This window comes from Phalacrocorax aristotelis, chromosome W (assembly GCF_949628215.1).
Source record: "Phalacrocorax aristotelis chromosome W, bGulAri2.1, whole genome shotgun sequence".
Classification (NCBI taxonomy): Eukaryota; Metazoa; Chordata; class Aves; order Suliformes; family Phalacrocoracidae; genus Phalacrocorax; species Phalacrocorax aristotelis.
The window spans coordinates 4,496,820-4,520,997 of record NC_134310.1 but is presented as its reverse complement, the minus strand read 5'-3'; the positions used below and the strand labels follow the sequence as shown (position 1 = coordinate 4,520,997).

Genomic DNA, 24,178 nt, shown 5'->3' with positions numbered 1-24,178 from the left:
AGGCTTTACCCGCTTCGCTTGCTTGATTGCAGCGCATGTTTCACATTCGTGGATAGCCTGTGCAATAGCATCCATGGTCAAGTCCACCCCTCGATCACGAGCCCACCTGTATGTTGCATCTCTCCCTTGATGGCCTGAGGTGTCATGGGCCCACCGAGCTAGAAATAGTTCACCCTTATGCTGCCAGTCCAGATCCACCTCAGCCACTTCAATCTTGGAAGCGTGATCTACCTACTGGTTGTTTCAATGTTCTTCAGTGGCCCGACTCTTGGGGATGTGAGCATCCACATGCCGTACCTTTACAACCAGGTTCTCTACCCGGGCAGCAATATCTTGCCACCATGCGGAAGCCCAGATGGGTTTGCCTCTGCGCTGCCAGTTGTTTTGCTTCCACTGCTGCAGCCAGCCCCACAGGGCATTCGCCACCATCCAGGAGTCAGTATAAAGATAGAGCACTGGCTACTTTTCCCATTCAGCAATGTCTAAGGCCAGCTGGATGGCCTTTACCTCTGCAAACTGGCTCAATTCATCTTCTCCTTCAGCCGTTTCGGCTACTTTTCATATAGGACTCCCTACTGCAGCCTTCCATCTCCGATGCTTTTCCACAAGGAGATAGAGAGGGCTTACGATCAGACTGTAATTTGGAATATGCATTCTCCAAAAACCCACAACGCCCAAGAAAGCTTGTGTTTCCTTTTTGCTAGTTGGTGGAGACATGGCTGCTATTTTGTTGATCACATCCATAGGAATCTGACGACGTCCATCTTGCCATTTGATTCCGAAGAACTGGATCTCTTCTGCGGGTCCCTTCACCTTACTTTGCTTTATGGCAAAACCAGCTTTCAGAAGGATTTCGACTATTTTCTCTCCTTTCTCAAAAACTTCTTCCGCTGTGTTGCCCCACACAATGATGTCATCAATGTATTGAAGGTGTTCTGGAGCTTCTCCCCATTCCAGTACATTCTCAATCAGTACATGGCAAATGGTAGGACTGTGTTTCCACCCCTGGGGCAGTCGATTCCAGGTGTACTGGACACCCCTCCATGTGAAAGCAAACTGTGGCCTGCACTCTGCTGCCAGAGGGATTGAGAAGAATGCATTAGCAATATCCATTGTGGCATACCACTTGGCTGCCTTGGACTCCAGTTCGTATTGAAGTTCTAGCATGTCTGGCACAGCAGCACTCAATGGTGGAGTGACTTCATTCAGGCCACGATAGTCTACTGTTAGTCTCCACTCTCCATTAGACTTCCGCACTGGCCATATGGGACTTTTACAGGGTGAGTGGGTCTTACTGATGACTCCTTGGCCCTTCAGTTGGTGAATGAGCTCATGGATGGGGATCAGGACATCTCGGTTGGTGCGATATTGCCACCTGTTGTTCTCTGACCTTCAGCAACCCCACAACAGAAGGGTCCTTCGAGAGGCCAGGCGAGGTCGACAGCTGTTTAGTTTCCTCCGTCTCCAAGGCGGCTACACCAAAAGCCCTTTTGGGTCCTTGAAATACCCTCTCCTGAGGTAGTCTATGCCAAGGATGCACGAAGCCTCTGGGCCAGTCACAATGGGGTGCTTTTGCCACTCATTCCCAGTGAGGCTCACTTCGGCCTCCAATACAGTTAGCTCTTGGGATGCCCCTGTCACTCCAGCAATGCTAATGGGTTCTTTCCCTTTGTAGTTTGATGGCATTAAGGTGCACTGTGCACCGGTGTTCACTAAAGCTTTATACTCCTGTGGGTCGGACGTGCCAGCCTGTTGGATCCACGCAGTTCAGTAAGCCTGGTCATCCCTTTCCTCCACCTGGCTGGAGGCAGGGCCCCTCTAGTCTTGATCATGGCACTCACAACTCACTTCCTGTAAATGTGAATCAGGAGTCCCTCTATTACACTTAGAAATAAAATCAGCGCTTCTACTCCTCTGTCTGGGGACTTGCTCACTGAAAATTGGAGCAGCAGCTTTCCTGGAGGAGCCTCCCTGAGTGATTGTTCTTCCTTGCAGTTCACGCACTTGTGCCTCTAGGGTCGAGGTAGGCTTGCCATCCCACCTCACCATGTCCTCTCCGTGGTCACGCAGGTAGATCCATAGGGTGGCCCGTGGTGTGTATCCTCTCCTTTGAGCCAAAGGACGCTTATTCCTAACAGCTGAGGCACTACTCTGTCGAGGTGGGGAGTAGGACAGATCTTCTTTGAGTTGCTGGACCTCTTGGGATAGTTTCTCCACAGCAGAGACGAGCGAGGAAGAGATATTTGTTTCATAATCCCAGATTCTATCAATCACCTCCGCCACCATTGGTGTCTCGTCATCTTTCCAGGACATTGCTGCCAATGAGCTTGCATAGGAGGATGGTGCACGCCGTACAAACTTCTGCCACATGGGTCGTGTGCACTCGGCTTCATCTGGATCTTTGGAGGACCGTTGATTGTCCAGATCACCATAAATCACCTCAAGCACAGCTAATTCCCTTAGATACTGGATGCCTTTCTCCATAGTTGTCCATTTTCCTGGGCGATATGTAACATCTTCTTTAAAGGGATACCTTTCCTTCACTCCAGACAGGAGTTGCCTCCAGAGGCTGAGGGCTTGTGTTCCTTTTCCAATTGCTTTGTCAACGCTCCTTTCCCCAGAAAGGGATCCCAGTGGTTTGGCCTCTTTTCCCTCTAGTTCCAGGCTACTGGCCCCATAATCCCAGCATTGGAGCAGCCAGATGACAATGTGCTCACCTGAACGACAGCTGAAATCTGTTCGCATATCTCGCAACTCGCTTAAGGACAGGGATCGGGTGGTCTCTATTTCATTTATGACTTCTTCCTCCTTGTCTCCTTGTGATGGCCCTGCTTCTTCATCATCCATTTCGAAACGAGTTGACATCCGTTTCCAATATTTCGTCTTGTGTATGGGGGCGACTGATACTGGCACGGGTTGATTCTAGTTGTCAGCTCCAGTACTTGTCATCAGGGCTGGAGTGACTACAGTGCCAGTCACTTTGCCTTTCAATCCAGAGACATTCTCTTCCCCTTGGGAGCACTGAATACTGTTGAACAGGGCTCAGTAGGCATGGGCCAGGCCCCAGCATGATGCAGTTATCTGTGTCTCTCTGGAGTTCCCAGCATAACAACATACTTTCTCCAAATATTCTACTAGTTTTTCAGGATTCTGCACTTGTTCGGGGGTGAAACCCCAAAACACTGGGGGTGCCCACTGCCCTAGCTATTTGCCCATGCTATCCCACATGCCCTGCCACTCGTAACTATCAAGCCTTGGGGCAGATTTCTGGGTGATATTCTTAAGTTGCTTAGTCAAAACCAAAACAACATGCCCAAAAACTAACAATAAGTGCCCCTTAACCACCCAAGGATGTTCAAGATACAAAAAGGTTGTTGTAATAAAGGCGGAGACATCATAGAACAAAGTTGCTAAGATACCATTCTGTATTTCCTCCATATAAAGTCTCTCAGAGGAGGAGGTATAATTGCTAATTGCCTCAACAAGGTGGTATCCAAAGTACAGGAATGGTTTCAGCAAAAACCCCAAATACCAGATAAAGCTGAAAACAAATGTTTGTATGACAAATCTCATAGGCAAAACGTTACTAATCACAGCAGAACACAGCAGAGTAAACAAACCAACACCAATCTTTAACTGCAAAATGACAACATGGTTGTCGTGGTTTAGCCGGCAGCTCAACCCCACACAGTCGCTCGCTCAACTCCCCCACTGGTAGATGGGGAAGAGAATCAGAAGGGTAACGCTCGTGGGTTGAGATAAGAACAGTTTAATAATTAAAATTAAAAGAAACAACAACAGAAATGCAATGTAAAGGAGAGCAAGGAGAGGCGCAAAGCCCCAGGGGAGGGGGGAAGGGAGGGGACGGGGGAAGGGGGAAGGAACCACAAACCGCACTCGACACAGGCCCTCACCGCCCACCGACCTGATACTGCACTGCCCCGCAGCCGCAAACTGCCCCCCCTTAATATACTGGTCATGATGTCACATGGTATGGAATGAACATGCCATTGGCCAGTCAGGGTCAGCCGCCCCCACCATGGCCCTGCCCCTCCCAGCCCCCCCGCCACGCGGCAGAGCGCGGGAAGTGCTCATACTAAGTCCAAAGCACAGCACTATGCCAGCTGCGGTGAAGAAAATTAACTCTGTCCCAGTGTCATGGTTTTAGCTGGGATAGAGTTAATTTTCTTCACTCTAGCTGGTATAGTGCTGTGCTTTGAACTTAGCATGGAAAAAAATGTTGAGATAACACACAGATGTTTTGGGCTGTTGCTGGGTAGCGCTTATACTAGTCAAGGACATTTCTAGCTTCCCATGCTCTGCCAGGTGCACAAGAAGCCGGGAGGGGGCACAGCTAAGAGAGCGGATTCAAACTGACCAAAGGGATATTCCATATCATGTAACGTCATGCCCAGTATGTTAAGTGGGAGGAGCTGGCCGGGGGAGGGAGGAAGCAATCGCGGCTCGGGAACGGGCAGCGTCGGTCAGTGGGTGGTAAGCGGTTTTATCGTTCGTGTTTCTGTGGTTTTTTCCCTTTTTTCCCTTTCCCTTCCTTTTCCATTTTATTATATTAACATTATTGTCATTATTATCATAATCATTATTATTATTATTTTATTGTAATCATTAAACTGTGCTTATCTCAACCCACAAGTTCTTTTGCTTGTCTGATTCTCTTCCCCATCCCACAGGGGTGGGGGGGGGGGAGTGAGCGAGCGGCTGTATGGTGTTCAGTTGCCGGCTGAGGCTGAACAATGACACCCAGCCAAAACCATGACACAGGGGAACCTTGCCTTCTACCTTAGGTGCCAAAATTAGGTGAACACTGCCCACAAAGTTCATGAAAGTTGATGGTCTGTGGTACAATACACCTTTGTTCATCATGCAGGAAATACTGTATGGCAGAGTCATCCACAGAGCTGGGGAGACTTGGGGAACCACATTCTTCTGTGCCTCTGAAGGACTCAGGCTTAATAGCACTAACATGTTTTGAAATGGGCCAGGCATACACGGGACTGACTGAAAGTATTACCTTTGAGCCTCAATTCTGGAGCACCAACATCACCTCTGTTGTTCAATTTTCTTTGCTTGTTCCCTTGGCTTTTCAGCCAGGCCTGCCAAAAAGGGGATCAGCTGAGGAAAGGAATAAAGCATTACCACAAACTTTATGAGAGAACATGAGGTGGTGTGTCATAACCGAGAAGTGCATTCGTACGTTATACAAAATAAAATATGCACTGGGAGTTGATGCTTTTTTCCTAAGTACTCAAAAGCAAGCAGCTGTGGATACACACACAGTGTCGCTCAGACTTGGACACTCCCAACGGCCAGCAACAGCCTGCTGATCACAGCCCAGAGCCCTCCATCACACAGAGAGGCTTTTCCAACACATCTCCCTATGGCAAACTCATGAGAATCAACCAAAAACCACTAACCATGAAAAACAATCCAGGAATGAAGCCTGTGGTTTTGTGGGTGCAGAGCCCTCACTTGTTCCCAGCCGGTTTTGGATACCTTGCTCTGCAGCTGTCACTGCAGAGCTGGGTGAGCGTCACGTCAACAAACACCGTGCCTTTCAGTCAAATTTCAAGTATTTCCACTTGAAATGCTGCTGAGCCACTGCTCACACAAGGTCATTCCTGGGAACACCTGCCATTGGGCTCCACCAAACGTTTCCCAAACCATGGTTTGAAGTTCCCTGGAAACAGGACTGCCGTCTTCTTCTTTTCAGACTCCTAGCTTGACCACCTCTACGTGTGAGAGGTGAAGAGGCCCACTTAGGTCTGCACACCTTTAGGGACACAGATATCAAGAAAGACCTCAGTGCTAGCATGATTGGCAAACTGCAAAACATTAGTCATTCAGGCTGCCCCCAGCAGACACCTTGTATTTCTCTGCTTCAGGCACACTTCAGGGAGAGAAGGAAGCATGGAAAAAAACCCTTCTTATGCCTAACTCATCGTTTTTGCAGACATCTGCCTCCAAGACCGTCCCTCACCAAACAGATAATTTCCACAGTTTAACGTTGCTGAGGTTCCCCTCTCTGCTTCCAATGCCCAGATTTCTCTGCTGGAAAAGATGTTCTTCCACTGGAAATTTCATGGATTGGTAGCCCAGGGGCAGGCAGAAATCCACAGACTAGTTCCAGATCTACAAAAATTAACTGCAATAACAAGCCCATCATCAGTGTGCTTCAATTCTCTGTACCAGTGTTGGCTCCTACTCTGGGAAATGATTAGCGAGCTACAAATCAGACTGTTAAAAATATCCGTGCTCAACCAACAGCTGTTGTTTTCCCCATGTACCATTTGCAACCATTTGATAATGTGTTGTATGAAGAAAAATATATACTACACTAGTTCAGATGAATGATCAAAGCCAGATCAACATGCTGGCTCTGACAGTGACCATGGGAGACTATTCACAGAATCCCAGAATGGTGGGGGTTGGAGGGGACCTCTGGAGATCATCCCGTCCCACCCCCTGCTTGAGCAGGCACACCCAGAGCAGGGGGCACAGGACCACGTCCAGGAGGGGTTTGAATGTCTCCAGGGAAGGGACCCCACAGCCTCTCTGGGCAGCCTGTGCCACTGCTCTGGCACCCTCACAAGAAAGAAGTTTTTTCTCATGCTTAGCTGAAACTTCCTGTGTTCCAACTTGTGCCCATTGCCCCTTGTCCTGTCATTGGGCGCCACTGAAAAGGGTCCCATCGTCCTGACACCCACCCTTTAGATATTTATAGGTATTGATGAAATCCCCCCTCAGTCTTTTCTTGTCCAGGCTGAACAAACCCAAGGGAGCACATGAGCTGGCCATTTTCTGCTGTCTGTTGGACTCCCCTGAGCATCCACAGTTGTTATACTACGAACGTTACCTCCCTACCTCATCCTCTCCTGTCTGTCGTCTTCTCAATACACATCCTGCCCATTTTGGGAACCAACATGATGAAGTGCCCTAGTTCCAGTCTTAAAACGTTTATTTGTCTATTCTGAATTATGTTAAAGGTACTGGAGAATCTTGTCCCTCAACTTTTAAAAGTCACATTTGTTACCAATAAAATCCAACATTCCTATTTATGGAGTATCCTTCTAAGCACTAGATGTTTTAAGCACCTTACAGTTCCAGGCTGAAACCCTTCTTAGCTTAAACATAGTAAATAACTTTCCTATAAAGTCAAATACTCCATTTTAAATATCAGCAGTTGGTGGCACCAGCATATGTTGACTTTATTATGGATTATTGTCATGTGGCACAAATAGCAAGAATTGTAGAGTTTAAAAGTAAAAGCTTCAAATTAATCTTTAAATGCTTTATCCAAATATCCAGGCTTTTTCTGCAAAAGTCTAAATAAAATCTTTATCTGTGCTTAGAAGCTCATGCAAATGTATTCAAACTGTACTCTCTGGATCTCTTACCATGGCAGTTTGGAAGCTGCTAAAAAAAATACAAGATCATCAGATCGGGCCAAGCCATCCATCTGCACCAGTAATTCTGTTTTCATCCACCAACTTCCTTCATGTTCACCACTACCAAGATTCAGAGAAATATTATTTGCTCAGTGCATTAAAGTAATCATCTTTATTTATAGTGTCATTCACAGCAACTGAGCCCTTGTCAGTTTTGCCCCAGTTCAAAGCATGATTAAGCTCCATTAGCTAACATCTAAGCATTAAAATCAAGCTTTCTAATGATTACTTAAATGGACTCTTTTCAGTGCATTAAAGTGAGGAGAATTCGCTATTACTGAATCCAAAGAAAATATTTTTTTTTTTCTTCATATTAATCTCCACGCAATGCTGACGTTTACTGGAAAACAGCTAAGGCTTTGATTGATTGATCTATACAAGAGAATATTTATAATGTGATAGTTGCCAACAAATAACTAACACACCTACCTATTCAGGGCAACGACTGGCGTTTTTCTGTGAGTGAACGTTAAGTGGCCACAAGAAGATACACCTACTACTGGATTCAATATTTTGCAAAATGTTCTATCATCACAAGCAAAAAGAAAAAAATGCTGTATTAAAATGAATTTAAAAATGAGGCAGAGACCACACAGAAAGGATCCTTCCTCAAAAAGAGAAGGGGAGCTTAAGCAGTGTTAAGAATTCTGGCCCTGATCCAGGTGGCCAATTTTGCAGGAAACCAATCTGAATTCTTGGTCCCAAATGTGGAGTTCTTGGAAACTCCTGGATCAAACCCAGAGAAAATATCAGGGCCTTAGAGCTACAATTCAGGTTTAATGGCTTATTTCTGCAAAGGCATCCACACATCAGTGCAAGGTCAATATATAATAAGGATATGTAAAAATAACTATATAATCTTAGATAAAAATCTTTATTAAAATATATAATCCAGTGATGTTAATGAGAGCTTTTAAAAGTATATATGAAGGCAAAATCTGGCCCATAATTTATAGCTACTAACTGACAATTATTACAAGTTGTAGTTTTATGATATGGCATATTCTATTTATAAATCTTTGTGAGCATGTAATTTACAGTACATAAAATCCACTGTAATGGGCTCCTAATGGTTCTAACAATATTTTATATTTCTCCTGCTTCTTCCCCATCCCTAACCTTTTCAATTTGTTTTTAACTATAAGCTGTCTACACCATGGATGACAATAGTAACAACCCCCATTCCTGCATCTGGAAGTCCTGACAATGCCACCAAAATTTGTCCCATTAATGAAAACACCATTCCATGGTGTACATTCCATCTTACCCTGATATGCCTAAACCTGTCCAAAGCATCACAAAATCAGCTGCTTCTTCCTCACCTCTAACAAGTCATCTGTTGTTTCCCTCCCACTACCTTTATTTCCTCTTCAAATCCATTATTTTAGAGTACAGCACTACTAGTTATACACTCGTGCACCTCCCTCCTCCTCACAGTCTTGCTGGACCCATAGTCCCTTGCTAATCTTCACACAACCTGTCTTTCACACTTGCTTCTCTACTGATCTCATCTACTGTGAATGAAACAACCACTACATCTCGCTCTTCAAATCCCCACAGCGTATGCAATGCTTCCATGAAGCGGTGCTTTTGGAGCCGGCAGGCATTCTGACAATAACACACTGCGAGGCTCCTGAAGTTGATAACAGAACAAAAGAAAAATTGCTTAATAAAAAGTCAAGAAAATTACCATTATCACTCAAAGTAACTATAATGTCCATAAAATCTAAAAGACAAGTCTTTCAGGGGCCCAACCATGCTCCTGTTTATAGAGTAGCCTCAGGCTTTAATTTAGCAAAGATTTGTTTCTCACAGGTATGCTCTATGATTAAACATTGGTCAGCAGCTGGACACACACACAATTGAAAAGATGCAGTAAAAGGGGGACAAATGTCCTAAAGCCATAGGAAGTGCTCTCATCAGTTACCCAGAAGCGGTGCCTCTTTGACTCATAACTGACTCCAGCTCATCCAAGAAAATTGTGGAAGGAGCATGGTACCAGGCAAGCTCAAACAACACCTGTTTAGAGAGAAGAGTAAATGTGAAAGAAAAGATAAACTAACACAAAAAGGCACTAAGGGCTGCTGGCACAGAAGATAAATAACAGTAGCCACATTCCAAACTTCTAGGACAAAAAGGGATATCTGCTGGGAAAAAGCTCTGGGTAGTCTGAGGGTCCCTGAATTCTCTCAAATTCTGAAAGGTTTGTAAAGGCGATATAAAGAACACAGGCTTGTAATCCTGTCTTTATATGTAAATCTTTCTGGCTAAATCCTATCAGAGTACCCTGCGAATAATGGGATAGAAGAAAACGATCCATCAGAGGATTCTGGGAACTCCTAAATTGTTATCAGAGATTAAATGTCCGTCTTTCATTGTTGCTCCATTTGTAGTTGTTTTAAATAAGGATTTGAGAGAAAAAAATTAAAAATCAGCTGAACCATAATGAAAGAAAATGGACTGATTCTCTTGAGAAGAATCAAGCAGTTCTTTTGGTTTTCCTGGTGAAAACAAACACAAACTGCTTGAACAATCAATATTTAGAAATGGAATATTAAGCTGACTCACAAAATCTGGCTCTACCCTTTTGAGAAAGAAGTTTCATCTATTTTTCTGTAAACATGAAGAGGCTTACATTAGCAGTGAAAACATACTGTCAGTTCTTCTTCAGTGAAGTGTTCTTTGAGTTTTTAAATAAATACCACTAACAATATATATTAATCCAGCACTTTGTAATTGGAACACTTAAAAAAAAAATTCAAAAAGATACATATTATTTTCTTTGGATATGAAGCACAGGGTTTAAATTACTTACCCAGAGTCACAAGGAGTCCATGACCAGTATTGTAATTAGTACTGCTTAAGGAAGCAAAAGTTTGCAATTAAGTAGAATATTGGATTATACAATACTCTTGCCATATAAGTGGCTCCTCCAAGATGGTTGAAACAAAAACTAGACGCTAGGATATCAGTTCTGTTTATACACCCGCTATCACTGTTTTCATACAAAACAAGCTGACAGTTTGCAGTCTACAATTTTACTACAAATCTAAAATATAAAATCACACCAACACAGCTGAGAACTGGATGAGCAGACATCCCTCCAAATGAGCACAAAACCAACATATACTCCACACAACTTCAGAAAACTCCTGCACCAGCCTCACGTGATTTTATGATATAAATGCACAAAATACTTTTTTTTAGATCTGTCCCAATCCACAATCTTATTTCATTTCTGGATTCTGCCAAAAACTCAACTAAGGGTGAAATGCCATGAATTCAATATCATTGTGAATGCTGCAGCATGTTCACAAAAACCCTTCTGGACAGTGGTGTCAAAAAACAGACTGTCCCATCCGTACTCCTGCCAGAAGGGAAACTTCTAGGAAGCTACTAAGACAGATGTCAAGAGAATCAAAAACATAGGAGGTATCAGAAGAAAAATGTGCCATTTTAAAGGACAAAGGAGACATGAAAAATAATTATGTTGCAGACATTGCCTAAGTTTCAAGAGAGATTAACAACACTTGCAATGCCATTTGCTGAGTGCAGTCTGACAGAATTCTTCATTTTCAAGAGCTCTCTATCTATCTGAAGTGTAGCCTAAGAGATGAGCATAAAGGAAGGCTAAGAGCTTGTGGATTTCTTACACTGAAATGGTGGACATTGTGGAGAGATTAGGATGGGCATCTTAGGGCAAGGATGCTACACCTGAACCCCTGAAGTTTTTTGTACCACAGTTGAGCCATGCATGCTACTTCCTAGTCTATAGGCAAAAATACATTTACCTATTTACCATCGAAGTACCTTCCTTAAAACAACATTACATCTGTGTTTGACTGCAACATCTTTGTGACAAAGGAATTCTTTGCCAATTCTGTGCCCTGAAGACTAAGAATAGTAGCAAATTTGGGAATCTAAATAACATTTTGTAGGGAGCCTAGGAGCCAACCCTTGCAGAAAGGATGTAAAGCACTTTGAAGAGGTGTCGTGGTTTAGCCCCAATCAGCAATCAAGCACCACACAGCCACTCGCTCACTCCCCCTTGGTGGGACGGGGGAGAGAACTGGAAGAGTAAAAGTGAGGCAACAGTTTAACAGGGAAAGAAAAAGCTGCGCACGGAAGCAAAGAAAAACAAGGAATTCATTCACTCCTTCCCATCAGCGGGCAGGTGTTCAGCCATCTCCAGGAAAGCAGGGCTCCATCATGTGTAACGGTTACTTGGGAAGATAAATGCCATTACTCCAAACATCCCCCCCCTTCCTTCTTCTTCCCCAGCTTTATATACTGAGCATGACGTCATATGGTATGGAATATCCCTTTGGTCAGTTTGGGTCAGCTGTCCCGGCTGTGTCCCCTCCCAGCTTCCTGTGCACCCGGCAGAGCACGGGGAGCTGAAAAAGTCCTTGACCAGTGTAACTGCTACTTAGCAACAACTAAAACATCTCCACATTATCACCACTGTTTCCAGAAAAAATCCAAAACATAGTCCCATACTAGCTACTATGAAGAAATTTAACTCTATCCCAGCTGAAACCAGGACAAGAGGTCACCAAGCAAACACAATTTTAGTTAGGAACTCTGCTTGCCTGTCTCTTAGTCAGTGAGTCAAAGATCTTTGCTGCCTTCAGGACATCTGCTTCATCTTGCATTACAGAACTAAAACTCCACAGCAACAATCCATTGTGAAGCTTCTGCAGAGGTGATGTTATTCCCATTTTAAGAACTAGATATGAACAGAGTCATGTTTTGTCCAAGACAGGAAAGATTATGAGCATCAGAGGAATACTCAGTTTCCAGTTCTGTGTTAAACTCCAGTTCTTTAAGTGGGCACCTGATGTTTGTTAAATTATAATGAATAAGATAATAATTCTTACCCGGACAAGTTTTTCTGAATCACTCCTCCATTTACTGACAATGGTGGATGCTGATTTGTTGAAAAAGGTTGTATTGTATTCTGTGGCAACAGCCTTAGCAAGCAATGTTTTTCCAGTACCGACAAACAACAGTGTTTGTTGCTGTACGCTTCTATGGGAGAACTTATCTTAGGCCACATATCTCCGGGACACAGGGCTCTACCCACCCTGGGGACAGTGATGCACAGACATCAATATGATGGATACAAAATGTCCGTTTATTTAACTGCGTCACACGCTTATATAGCTCTTGCGCTTCCTGTTCCTGCCACTCCTATGGGGAGGAGTCTATCTTTCCGTCACATCCCGTGATCTTCCGGTCGCCGATCCCTGTCTATTCCCCTACATCTCCCCCTCCCCATGCTGCTAAAAGTTCTACAAAGCTACTTGCGTAAGCGGATACATATTGCGGTCAGGTCTATATTCATGTAACTCTTGCAGGCGCTCTCTGATTTGTCTTATAACACAGCATAACAATGGCAGCCCACAAGTAACCATGGTTACTACACACAACAAGATCCCCCCAATTATTTCTATCCAGTCCCAGTTCATATCTCTCTTTTGCCGCCCTTTCCCAGTGTCGCTCTCGCTGCAATATTGCTTGCGATCTTGTCAAGGAGCTCATTTCTTTTCCCAATGGTACGGCTAGCATGAGGATCCATGTCAGTAGACCCTGCAAAGAGACAACTCAGAAAGGGATTATTCATTGTACATCCTTGCACAGTTCTGCTTTCACACACTTTGCAGGCACCCATTCTATGCGCCCTTCATTCTCAACCACAGCGTAGCCCCTCCCCAGGCATCTCAGTTTCCATCCTCTCTCCCATTGCTCACTGCCTGGGAACCTTACTCGTACCTGCGGATAGCGCTCGCCTGCTTGAGCTTCGCCAAAGTGCTTCTCCGCTGCTGTAACTTGCTCCTGCCCGCATATAAAATGATTAAGCGAATATAGTGCACACATTAAAATAGTTTGCTGAGCTGCTACGGGTATAGCTCCCTTATACCCCTCCCCCTCCCCAAGCTGCATTATCTTTGCTTTCAAGGTGCGATGAGCGCGTTCAACTATTGCCTGCCCCGTGCTATTGTAAGCAATGCCGTGTTTTAATACAATATACCAAGCTTTACACCATTCTTTGGTACTTCGAGCCCGAAAGCATGGTCCATTGTCTGTTTTTATCTCGGTGGGCTTTCCAAGCCATGCCATCACCGTGGTCCAATGCGCAGCCAACTGCGTTGTGGTCTGCTTCTGATGTTGAGTAGCCATGATGACTCCACTATATGTATCAATTGTAATTGCGAGGTGCCGTCCGGGGGCCAACTGTGGACATTCAGTAAAGTCAGTCTGCCAGATAGCATTTGCTTCCAGTCCTCGAGGGTTGACTCCTGCCTCCCACAATGGCGAGTGCTGACAGTAAGGACAGGTGGCTACTACTTCTCTTGCTGCTCTTATTGAGATGCCACACTCCTTTGCCAAGGCTTTAGCACCCAGGTGCAGTTGTTCATGCAGTTTCTTCACCTCCATCAATGTCCAGACTCCCACGGCTGCCTCATCAGCCATGCGATTCCCCTCAATCAGTGGTCCAGGCCCCGTCTGATGACTGCGAATGTGAATTACTGTCACAGTCGCTCCTCGCTGCGGTAAAGCAACCTCTAGCATCAAGGCAATTTCCGTGTGTGGTACACCCTCTCGTTTCATGGACGTGACTAATTTATACACGTATAAGGAGTCTGTGCACACATTTATATGCCGATCTATATCCTTTCGCAGGGCCATCTCTAGCGCTTTCGCTTCTAGCCACTGCACACTTTTACCCTGCTCCTCATACGTCTGGCGCATCCAACTATTCTCTTCTTTCCACACTACTGCCGCTCTGTTCGTCTTCGAGGAAGCGTCTGTGAAATATGTCGGTCCTGGGTGAGGGGTATCCAAAACTCTACTATCCACACTTAAATCCACCACTTTGGCTGTCTCGACCCACCTCTGTACCGTGCCTGTGACGATTTTCCCTGGGTACGAGTATACCGCCAATTGTATATCCTCTTCACTCTCTACCACCTTCCGCCATTTCTCCCCATTCCACGGCACTGTGAGCTTATATGGCTCCTTCCCAAAGATTCCCTTGCTTTCCCGTCGCAGACGCCAAATCATTCCCCCGGCTACCTTGACTTTTGTGGAGAATGCATCCTTGGGAACCTTCTGATATACCCATCGCAGTGGTTTTTCTTCCCCCGCCCGTATTTGATATAGCAATCCTAATCCTCCACCAGCGGTCAGAATCCAACCTGCGATTAATTCCTCCTGAGGGTCCCACCGCCATACTCCTTCCTTTTGCATTCGACGGTCTATCATCTGCAACTGCTGGACTGCCTCAGGGTCTAAACTCCTGGGCTCCCATGGGTCGGTCCCTTTCAGCAACGCATAGAAAGGTTGCATCTCCTCACCGGTGATGCGCACAAACGTCCGCAACCACTGCAGTGCTCCTACCAGCTTCTGTACATCGTGTAAATTTTTAACCCAAGGTGTAAGTTTAATAGGCTGAGCTTGTATGGAATCCCCTTGTATTCTAGCACCCAGAAATCCACACACTGGTCCTCACTGTACCTTTGCCTCAGCTACCTTGAGGCCCTGTCCCGCAAGGCCCCTTTGGGTGTCTGAAAAGACTTGTTCACACAACGCCTCGGTGGGCGCAGCTATGAGGACGTCATCCATGTAGTGGATCATGTAGATTCTCTCCTGATACTGTTGCCTTACTTGCTGCAATGCAGAAGCCACATACCTCTGGCAGATCTCTGGAGAGTTTTTCATCCCCTGCGGAAGTACTGTCCACTGCCATCTACTACCTGGTTCTGCGCGGTTCACCGCAGGCAGAGTAAAGGCAAATCTCTTTCTATCATCTGGATGTAGCGGAATACTGAAGAAGCAGTCTTTGATATCTAAAACAATGACTCGTCATCCTTTCGGGACAGCACTCAGATCTGGTAGGCCAGGTTGGAGAGGCCCCATGTCCTCCATTTGCTGATTTACTGCTCTAAGGTCATGCAGCATCCTCCATTGGTTTTTATCTTTCTTTTTTATAGCAAATATAGGGGTGTTCCACGGGCTCATCGAGGGCTCTAGGTGCCCTGCTTCGTGCTCTCGTTTTACTATAGCTCTTACAGCCTCTGCTTTCTCTGTTGTCAGGGGCCACTGCTCCACCCAGATGGGCTGTTCGGTTTTCCACACTAACTTGTGGTGACGAAGCCCCTCTGAGGCAGTGGCCCCTATGCTAAAGTTTTCAACCCGATCCCCATCTGGGCAAGGGCGTCCCGCCCCAACAAGGGGCTTGCTACCCCATCTGCTACTAGTATGGTCACTACGGCCGTGAGGAGCTTCCCTGTCTCCTGGTCCATGACTTCGAGTTTCACAGGGCAAGTACTAGTCCTCGTTTGTTGTTCTCCTCCCACCCCTATTATACCTTTTCCAATGGCGAGGGGCCAAGTTGGTGGCCACCGTTCGAGTGGCATCACTGTGACATCTGCCCCGGTATCCACTAACATTCCCAGGCATATCCGTGCCAGGCAACTCGGCTCTTGTGGGGTAATCATCACCGCTGCCATGGGTCTTTTGTCACAGCCTATGACCAAGGCCACGCGGGGGCCATAACCTGCAAATCTTGCTGGTTCTGCTCCCCTGCCTGAAGGTTCACTCCCCCTTGGCCCGCTACGGTGGGCCAAGCTCCTGGCACTGGCACCATGATGGGGGCCATTTGACTCACAGGAGGTGCGCATCCCCCTCGCTTCGCCCTCCTTTGGCCGTTTCCCGGCTTTGTGGTTGGACAATCTCTTGCCAGGTGTCCTGGCTTCCCACACACCCAGCACCTCCCTACTGGGCATGCTCCTCCTCCATTACGTCCTCCCCTTTCCCCTAGCGGGCACCCGGCTTTAAAGTGCCCTAGCCGTCCACACAAATGACATCTCGGCCCCGCCCCGGCCGCTTGCACCATCACCCTTTCTTCGCTTCCACAGTCAGGGTTCTGGCAGATGTCCGCTCCCACACCGCCATGCTGATTCAATGCCTCCTGGCACAAGACATGCCTGATAGTTTGACCCAATGATGCCCCTGCCGCCAGGGTGCGGAGGACATCATCTTGTGTCTGCGGATTTGCTTGACTTCGGAGGCAATCCATAAGGACTGCCTCCTTGGCTGCTGGTGGCAATTCTGATTCTATAATAACCTTCTGCAACCTGTCACAAAACTTTGTAAATGGCTCTGCTAGTCCTTGCTCTATCTTTTGCCAAGGTTCCGCTTTTTTTTTCTTTTTTTCTTTTTTTTTTTTTTAATACCTGCCCACTTCGCTATACGCTCTACGGGAACTCTCCAGCACCACTTGCAGCTCCCTGCCCCTCCTCCAGGAGCTATCCGGACAGGGAATATCCCGGGCATCTCTATCCTTACTCCATCGAGGTTACAATCTCTGGCTATCAGCCGCCAGTTAGGTAACTCGACTGACTGTCGCTGGGGCGCACCCTTCGTTAAGAGTCCTGTCTGCCCCCGAGTTACTTCCCCTAGCGTGTGCATAGCCTGCTGCAGCTGCCGCAGCACGTCCTCCACGGACCCCTCCGGAGCTGCAGCGCTCCGGACCTCCCCTTTTGGCAGTCCCTCTCCTCCCTCCTTCTGACTGGTCCTCCGAGTCCCTGCTGCCTTATGCCTCTTTTTTGAGTGCTGCAGGCAATCTGCCCCGTCTTCCCACATGTGGACATCGGTTTCTTCCCCAACTTCTGATTCGCTGCTACTCGAGGTTGATCTATGCCCATCCTGTCCTCCCCTCCAGGCACCCCAATCCTCCTCCTTGTCCGACTCCCATCTCAAGGGTTGCCCCGGGAGCCAGTCTCGAGGGTCGGGCAGAGGGCGGTGCTGCTGCCGGCGCTGATCATCTTTCTCCTTCCGCTCCGTCGCTCCCGCTGCGTCCGCCGCCACGTCCCCCTCCCCACACGCAGGTACCCGCGCCTGTGCCAAATCGTCCCAGGGGTATGCAGGGGGGCATTCCAAAGATCCTGTTGGCTCAACAGGGAACACCGCTGCTTTGGGAGCCTCAGACTGAGTAGTTGGCCAGGCTACTCCGTCCAAACTCCCCGCTTCTTCCCCATCCCCCGTGATGCTTGCCCCTGTCTGCATCCCCACTGCCCATCCTGGGTCTATTTCCGGACTACTGTCGCCTGTAGCACCGTGCAGGCACAGCCCCGCCTGCCGCCACGTCTCCTGATCATCCCGAGCTTTCAATAGTAACCGGTGTATCTTTCCCCAGAGCTGTATGTACTGGGGTTTTCCCATCATAGCCCTTTCGGCTAACTCCTCTTTAATTCTCACCCAATTATCTTTATTAAATATGTCTGCAGGACTTCGTATGAGCCCCTGCGTAATCATCCATTGGATGGCCTTTGAGGTAGGCACCTTCGAAATCGAAGTTCCATATTCCTTCCCCAATCCCTTCAGTACCTTTACGACTGATTCCATGGCGCGCCCACCGTCCTGCGGCTCCCCGTCCCACCCCTGCGTGCCTCAAGCTATCTTTTCCCCCGGCGAACTTGCCATGCCGCCCTGCCGATCATGTCAGGGTCACCACTTGTTGCTGTACGCTTCTATGGGAGAACTTATCTCGGGCCACATATCTCCGGGACACAGGGCTCTACCCACCCTGGGGACAGTGATGCACAGACATCAATATGATGGATACAAAATGTCCATTTATTTAACTGCGTCACACGCTTATATAGCTCTTGCGCTTCCTGTTCCTGCCACTCCTATGGGGAGGAGTCTATCTTTCCGTTACATCCCGTGATCTTCCGGTCGCCGATCCCTGTCTATTCCCCTACAAGTGTTGAAGAAATTAACTCTCTAATGAAATACAATGGAAATGTTTGAATAATTCCCCTCATCCTACTATCACTCAGATAAAAACAGTAAAACAGAAAGTCATAGAATCACATAGAATGGTTTGGGTTGAAAGAGACCTTGAAATGTCATCTTGTCCAACCCACCTGCCATGAGCAGGGACTTCAACTCAGTCAGGTTGCTCAGAGCCCCGTCCAACCTGACCTTGAATGTTTCCAGGGATGGGGTGTTGACCACCTTGCCGAGCAACCTGTGCCAGTGTTTCACCACCCTAATCATAAACAATTTCTTCCTTCTATCTAGTCTCAATCTACCCTCTATTAGTTTAAAACCATTACCCCTTGTCCTATTGAACAGGCCCTGATAAAAAGTCTGTCCCCATCTTCTAAGCCTCCTTTCTATATTGAAAGGCCACAATAAGGTCTCCTCAGAGCTTTCTCTGAAAATTTCTCCTGACCATCTAAACTAGGTTCTTGTCTCAGCTGAGGCGAACACTAAATAACATACTGAATACAAAGGAATGAGAATTTCACCCTCAGAAGTTCTGTGGGTTTCTGCAATTATTTTTTTTTTTGTGAATCATAAGGTATCATTTGTATTTGTTGCCTACTTTCATGTTCAAAGAGTAAATAACTGTCAACAAATTAGACCAGGATCAAGTATAACTGTCCATTCAAGAAGGAAATACACCACTCAAATCTAAATATGTTTTTAGCACTTTGGAACAAAGACAACGTCACTGCGGTATTTCATTTTGTTCCTGGTTATGTAAAACTGATATTCATTGGATGGAAAAATGAACAAACACTTACTGATGGATCTGGATAACAATTAAGGCTGTTCAAGGCTATTCCATTTGATGATACTTTGATGGCATCCTGAAATGTCCCATGGAAGTCAATTACTTGGCCTTAAAGAACAAAATTATGTTGTGATAGGCTTTAGCATGATGGTAGCTCCACTGTTAAAACTGCACTGGGCCAAATTTTGATTCCCATTACAGGAATGAGTATCCTTACTGCACATACAATCCTAAATATGACAAAACCTGATCATTGAATCTGCGCTAGCAATGGGAGAAGAACACACATCTCCTCAGTCAGTGCAACAATTTAACTGCAGAGCCTCTGTGCTGGTTTTGGCTGAGAAAGGGTTAATTCTCCTCCCTGTGGGGAGGGGTCAGCTACCTTTCCAGCTTCCTGCGCTCCACCTCGTTGTGGGAGGCTGGGAGGGGCAGGGACACGGCGGAGGCAGCTGACCCCAACTGGCCAATGGCATGTTCATTACATATCATGTGACACCATGAGCAGTATTTTAAGGGGGGGCAGTTTGCAGCTCGGGAGAGGCGCAGCATTGGGTGGTGACTGTCTGTGTCACATGTGGTTTGTTTCAGCGGTTCATTCCCCTTGCCCAGCACCCCTGGGTTTCGAGCCTCTCATTGTTCTCCTTCACATTGCATTTTTGTTGTGGTTTCTTTTAATTTTAATTATTAAACAGTTCTTATCCCAACCCACGAGTGTTACCCTTCTGATTCTCTCCCCCATCTACCAGCGGGGGAGTGAGCAAGCAGCTGTGTGGGGCTGAGTTGCCGGCTTAACCACAACAGTCTTTTTTGGTGCCCAATGTGGGGCTCAAGGGTTGGAGATAATAACAGCTGCTGGTCACAGCACCATGTTGTCCTTTTTGCAGTTGGTGTTAAAGATTGGTGTTGGTTTGTTTACTCTGCTGTGATTAGTAACATTTTGCCTATGAGATTTGTCATACAAATGTGGGAAACTATAGGCTTGAGTCCACATGTGGGTCCCCTGATAAGTTGTTTGAGATAGAAAGCGGGCTGGAGGATTATAGGTACGCGATGGAATTAGCTTGACTACAGACCCGGCGTCAGACCCGCTGATGGAAAATTACAGAGATCAGACCCGATGATGGGAAATTACAGAGAATCTGCAAGTCACCAGGAGGAGGAAGAAAGGCGAGAGATATCTCGGCCTTGAGAGCAAAGAAGAAAGGCAGGGATATCTCTCGGACTTGAGAGCAACCGACAAACAAGAACAAGGAGTTTAGGCACGAAGTACAGAAATAGACTGTTCGTTAAGGAGGTGTCGCAATCCGTATGAAGTAATTGTTGAAGCTTGTTTACAAGAGCATATAAAAGCGCTGTGACTTAAAACTAAAACTGAAGCTTGCTCTATCACTCACGTTGAGTTGGCTGCTTGCTTTCCTCGCTCGCCGCAACTGGCGCACGAACAGGGACCTGAAAAGGACTATTTCTGATATGGCAGCGAGAGACGGAGACGCACTGGCAGACGGCGGCCAGGGGGCAAAAGAGGAGTCGATTTATGCATCATTTCTGATACGTTCCGACCCTCCGGCCTGGATCCAACCTCGGAATTCAAGAGGGGATCCGCTTTCCGCAGTTGAAGCTAACCCGGGAGCGAGAGCCGTACAAACGACGCTGATTTATCCTCACATCGGGCGATGGAGGTCGAGGTAGCTTTTGAATTATTAAAGCGCTTTTTAGAAAAGCGGGGAGTAAGTCAGTTAAAAGACTTGTCAGGGCTAGTTGCAGTGGGCAAAGCGAAAGGGTTCTTTAAAGAACCGGAGTCGATTTTTGAAGTAGAGGAGTGGAGAGCTTATGGTGATTGTTTGTGGGACTTGGTGATAGATGACGATAAGACAGCGAAAAAGCTAATGAAACCTTGGCGGGAAGTTATTAACTGTATGAAAAAATATAAAACTGAAAAAAGATTAGCAACAGCCGCCTCTGATCAGCTAGACAATTGTGACCCCAATGCTGGAAAGATTGGAATTGGCTTAGGCAATCCTTCGCCTCCCTTCTCGGGGATCCCAGTTATCGTACCTCGAAGGCCCCTTATTCCTCCTCCTCCCCCTCCTCCTCCTCCTGGTGGATCTGTAGAAACTAGCGGAGAAGGAATAAGCTTGGGAAAGGGAGGTGAAGATATTGAAAATTTATGTGATGTAGTTTCTCCGGTGGAGGAAAATAAGCCGAGCACCCCGTCTAGTCACCGTTCTGTGCCTAGTGTGCGCAGCCGAGTTGACTGGCGGAAAATCGGGTTTGAGGCATTACAAAATGGGGACCTAGAGACCGCCGACTTGTTGGCTCAGGCTTTCCCTGTCATCTATCAACCGGACCCTGCTAACAATCAAAATTTATTCGCACACCATACTCCTCTTGATTGGAAAATCTTGAACCAGCTGAGAAGTACGGTCAGCGAATCGGGTGTACACAGTGAGCCGACCAGACAGATGCTAAATTACATTTGGGGAAGCGGGCTGCTTTGTCCCGAGGATATTAAAAACATTATGAAGTTCATACTGACACAGTCGCAGCAGCTTTTATGGCAGGCTCACTGGCACGCCCTATGCGATAGATCGGCAAACACCCAGCGCCAGCAAAACGATCCGCTAGCAGGAGTAATAGTAGAACAACTTATGGGAATAGGACCCTTCTCGTCTCTAGACATGCAAATGCAGACAGGCCCTGATGTATTAAGAGAATCAATGAGGCTAGCAAGGGACGCCTTACAGCGCGTCAAAACAGCACCAATCACCCCTTCTTACATGTCGATTAAGCAAGGGAGGGAAGAGCTTTTTGCCACATTTGTAGATCGAGTTACAGAAGCGTTAGATCGTACCGACTTACCTGAGTTTATGAAGGGCCCATTGCTGAGTCAATGTGTTATGGAAAACTCCAACCAAGCTACTAAAAGTATTTTAATTACACTTCCCCTAGACGCAGGCATTGAGGTGATGCTTGAACGCATGAGTCGAGTACCTACCGGTCCTCAAGCTATGTTAGTTGAGGCACTGAGGGAAGTTGGGCAGGGAATGGTACAGGTTCAACAACAGGTTTGTGCCGCTCTCGCCCCATTGGGTCCAGCTAAAAACCCTAACAGAGGGCCAGCTACTTTTAGATGCTTCCGCTGCGGAAAAGCAGAACACATGAAGAGACAGTGCAGCGAAGCTAACTTATGGTGCAAACACTGCCAGGCTCAAGGCCACAATACAACTGCCTGCCAGCGTTCGGGAAACGGGAAGCTGAGCGCCCAGAGTCGCAGCGCGCAGGCACCAATTGCGGCTCCAGTGACTTCTCAGCACTCCGTCACCACGCCACCAGTCGTGCCGAGCAGCTCCGGCCAGCTTCCAATTTGCAACCCGCCACCAGAGGAAGCCTCGGCTTGGACTTGGCAACAGCAGTAGATGTCACTTTGATGGACACTCGTCCACAGAAGATCAGCATGGCTCACAGAAGAGCCAGTATGGGTCGGGCAGTGGCCGCTCAAACGGGAAAGTCTACAGCAAGCCCACATATTAATAAAATAACAATTAGATCAAGGACATCTCCGACCGTCGACAAGCCCCTGGAACACCTCTATTTTTGTTATCAAGAAAAAGTCAGGGAAATACAGGCTGTTACATGATTTACGGGCAGTAAATCAGCAAATGCAAGCGATGGGGGCTTTACAGCCTGGCCTTCCAAATCCAGCCATGTTACCAACTGGTTGGCATTTGCTAATTATTGATTTAAAGGACTGCTTCTTTACTATAAAGCTGCATCCTCAGGTTACCCAGCGATTTGCATTTACGTTACCAGCAATCAACAGAGAGGGTCCTGACTTACGTTTCGAATGGACAGTATTGCCACAAGGCATGAAGAATAGCCCTACTCTGTGTCAACTTTTCGTAGATGCTGCATTAAAAAATGTGCGGCAGCAATGGCCGGACACTATAATTTACCATTACATGGATGACATCTTGTTTGCGCAACAACAACCCTTCTCGGCACAGCAAGAATTATATTTACAGCAACAGCTCCAGCTACACGACCTAGTAATCTCAGCAGAGAAGGTTCAACGTTCGCCAGTATGGAAATACCTCGGATGGCGCATCAGTGACTCTCAGGTAAGTCCACAGAAACTTACGTTACACACAGCAATTAAAACCCTCAATGATGCTCAACGGCTGTTAGGCGACCTACAATGGCTACGGCCAGTAGCCGGAATCATTAATGATGACTTGGAGGTTCTTCGCCCTATGTTAAAGGGCACTGACCCTGCCGCGCCGGTCCGACCGACTGCCGAACAAACCTCGATGATACAACGCCTCAGCTCTGAGATCGTTCAGAGAGCAGTAGACCGGCTGGACCCCGATCTCCCCATCGATCTCACCATACTCCATGGTTCTACTCACATTTTGGGTGCACTTACTCAGCGCAAAAAGAAAAAGGGGGAGAAGATAAGGGTGTTGGAATGGATATTTACAAGCCTACAGCCGAAGACAAGCCTGCCCTACCTGCAGCCATCACGGACCAGGCATAGGGCTAGGAGTTAATCCCAGAGGCCTTCAGGCCAGGGAAATATGGCAAATGGACGTTACGCATGTGTCAGAATTTGGGAAACTAAAATATGTTCACGTTACTATCGATACTTATAGCAAGTTTTTATGACCAACAGCACAGTCAGGGGAAAAGGCCGTCCATGTTATACGTCATTTAACAGTCTGTTTTGCTGTAATGGGAACTCCAACACAGATTAAGACAGACAATGGGTCAGCATACTGTAGTCAGAAGGTTGGGAAATTTTTACAGGCATGGGGGGTACGCCATCTCACGGGCATTCCACATTCACCCACAGGGCAAGCAATAATTGAGAGGGCGCACCAGACTCTAAAACAATATCTAAACAAATTTCGAGACGTAAAAGATGTACAAGAACGGCTTGCAAAAGTTTTGTTTGTATTAAATCACTTGTGCATATTTGCAGAACACGATAACCCTCCTGCGTGGGTGCATGGAAATGATGATAGGAAAGAGTCAAGACAGGCAGTAATGGTCCAAGGTGGATACCCAGTAGATGGGTAAAGGCTATGCCTAATGAACAGAAGAACGAAATCTGCGAAGT

General features: G+C 46.8%; 1 protein-coding gene across 1 annotated transcript in view; it reads right to left on the bottom strand.

Moving 5' to 3' along the window:
* LOC142049683 (katanin p60 ATPase-containing subunit A-like 2) overlaps window positions 1-23,456 on the bottom strand; it is a 34,241-nt gene extending 10,785 nt beyond the window's left edge. Inside the window, exons 1-5 of the mRNA XM_075077612.1 lie at window positions 23,350-23,456; window positions 12,347-12,497; window positions 9,394-9,485; window positions 7,416-7,526; window positions 6,875-6,878 (exon numbers count right to left, since the gene is read on the bottom strand). Coding sequence (XP_074933713.1) covers window positions 6,875-6,878; window positions 7,416-7,526; window positions 9,394-9,485; window positions 12,347-12,497; window positions 23,350-23,456 — 465 coding nt within the window. The remainder of the gene's footprint in view (window positions 1-6,874; window positions 6,879-7,415; window positions 7,527-9,393; window positions 9,486-12,346; window positions 12,498-23,349) is intronic.
* Between the last annotated feature and the right edge of the window lie 722 nt (window positions 23,457-24,178).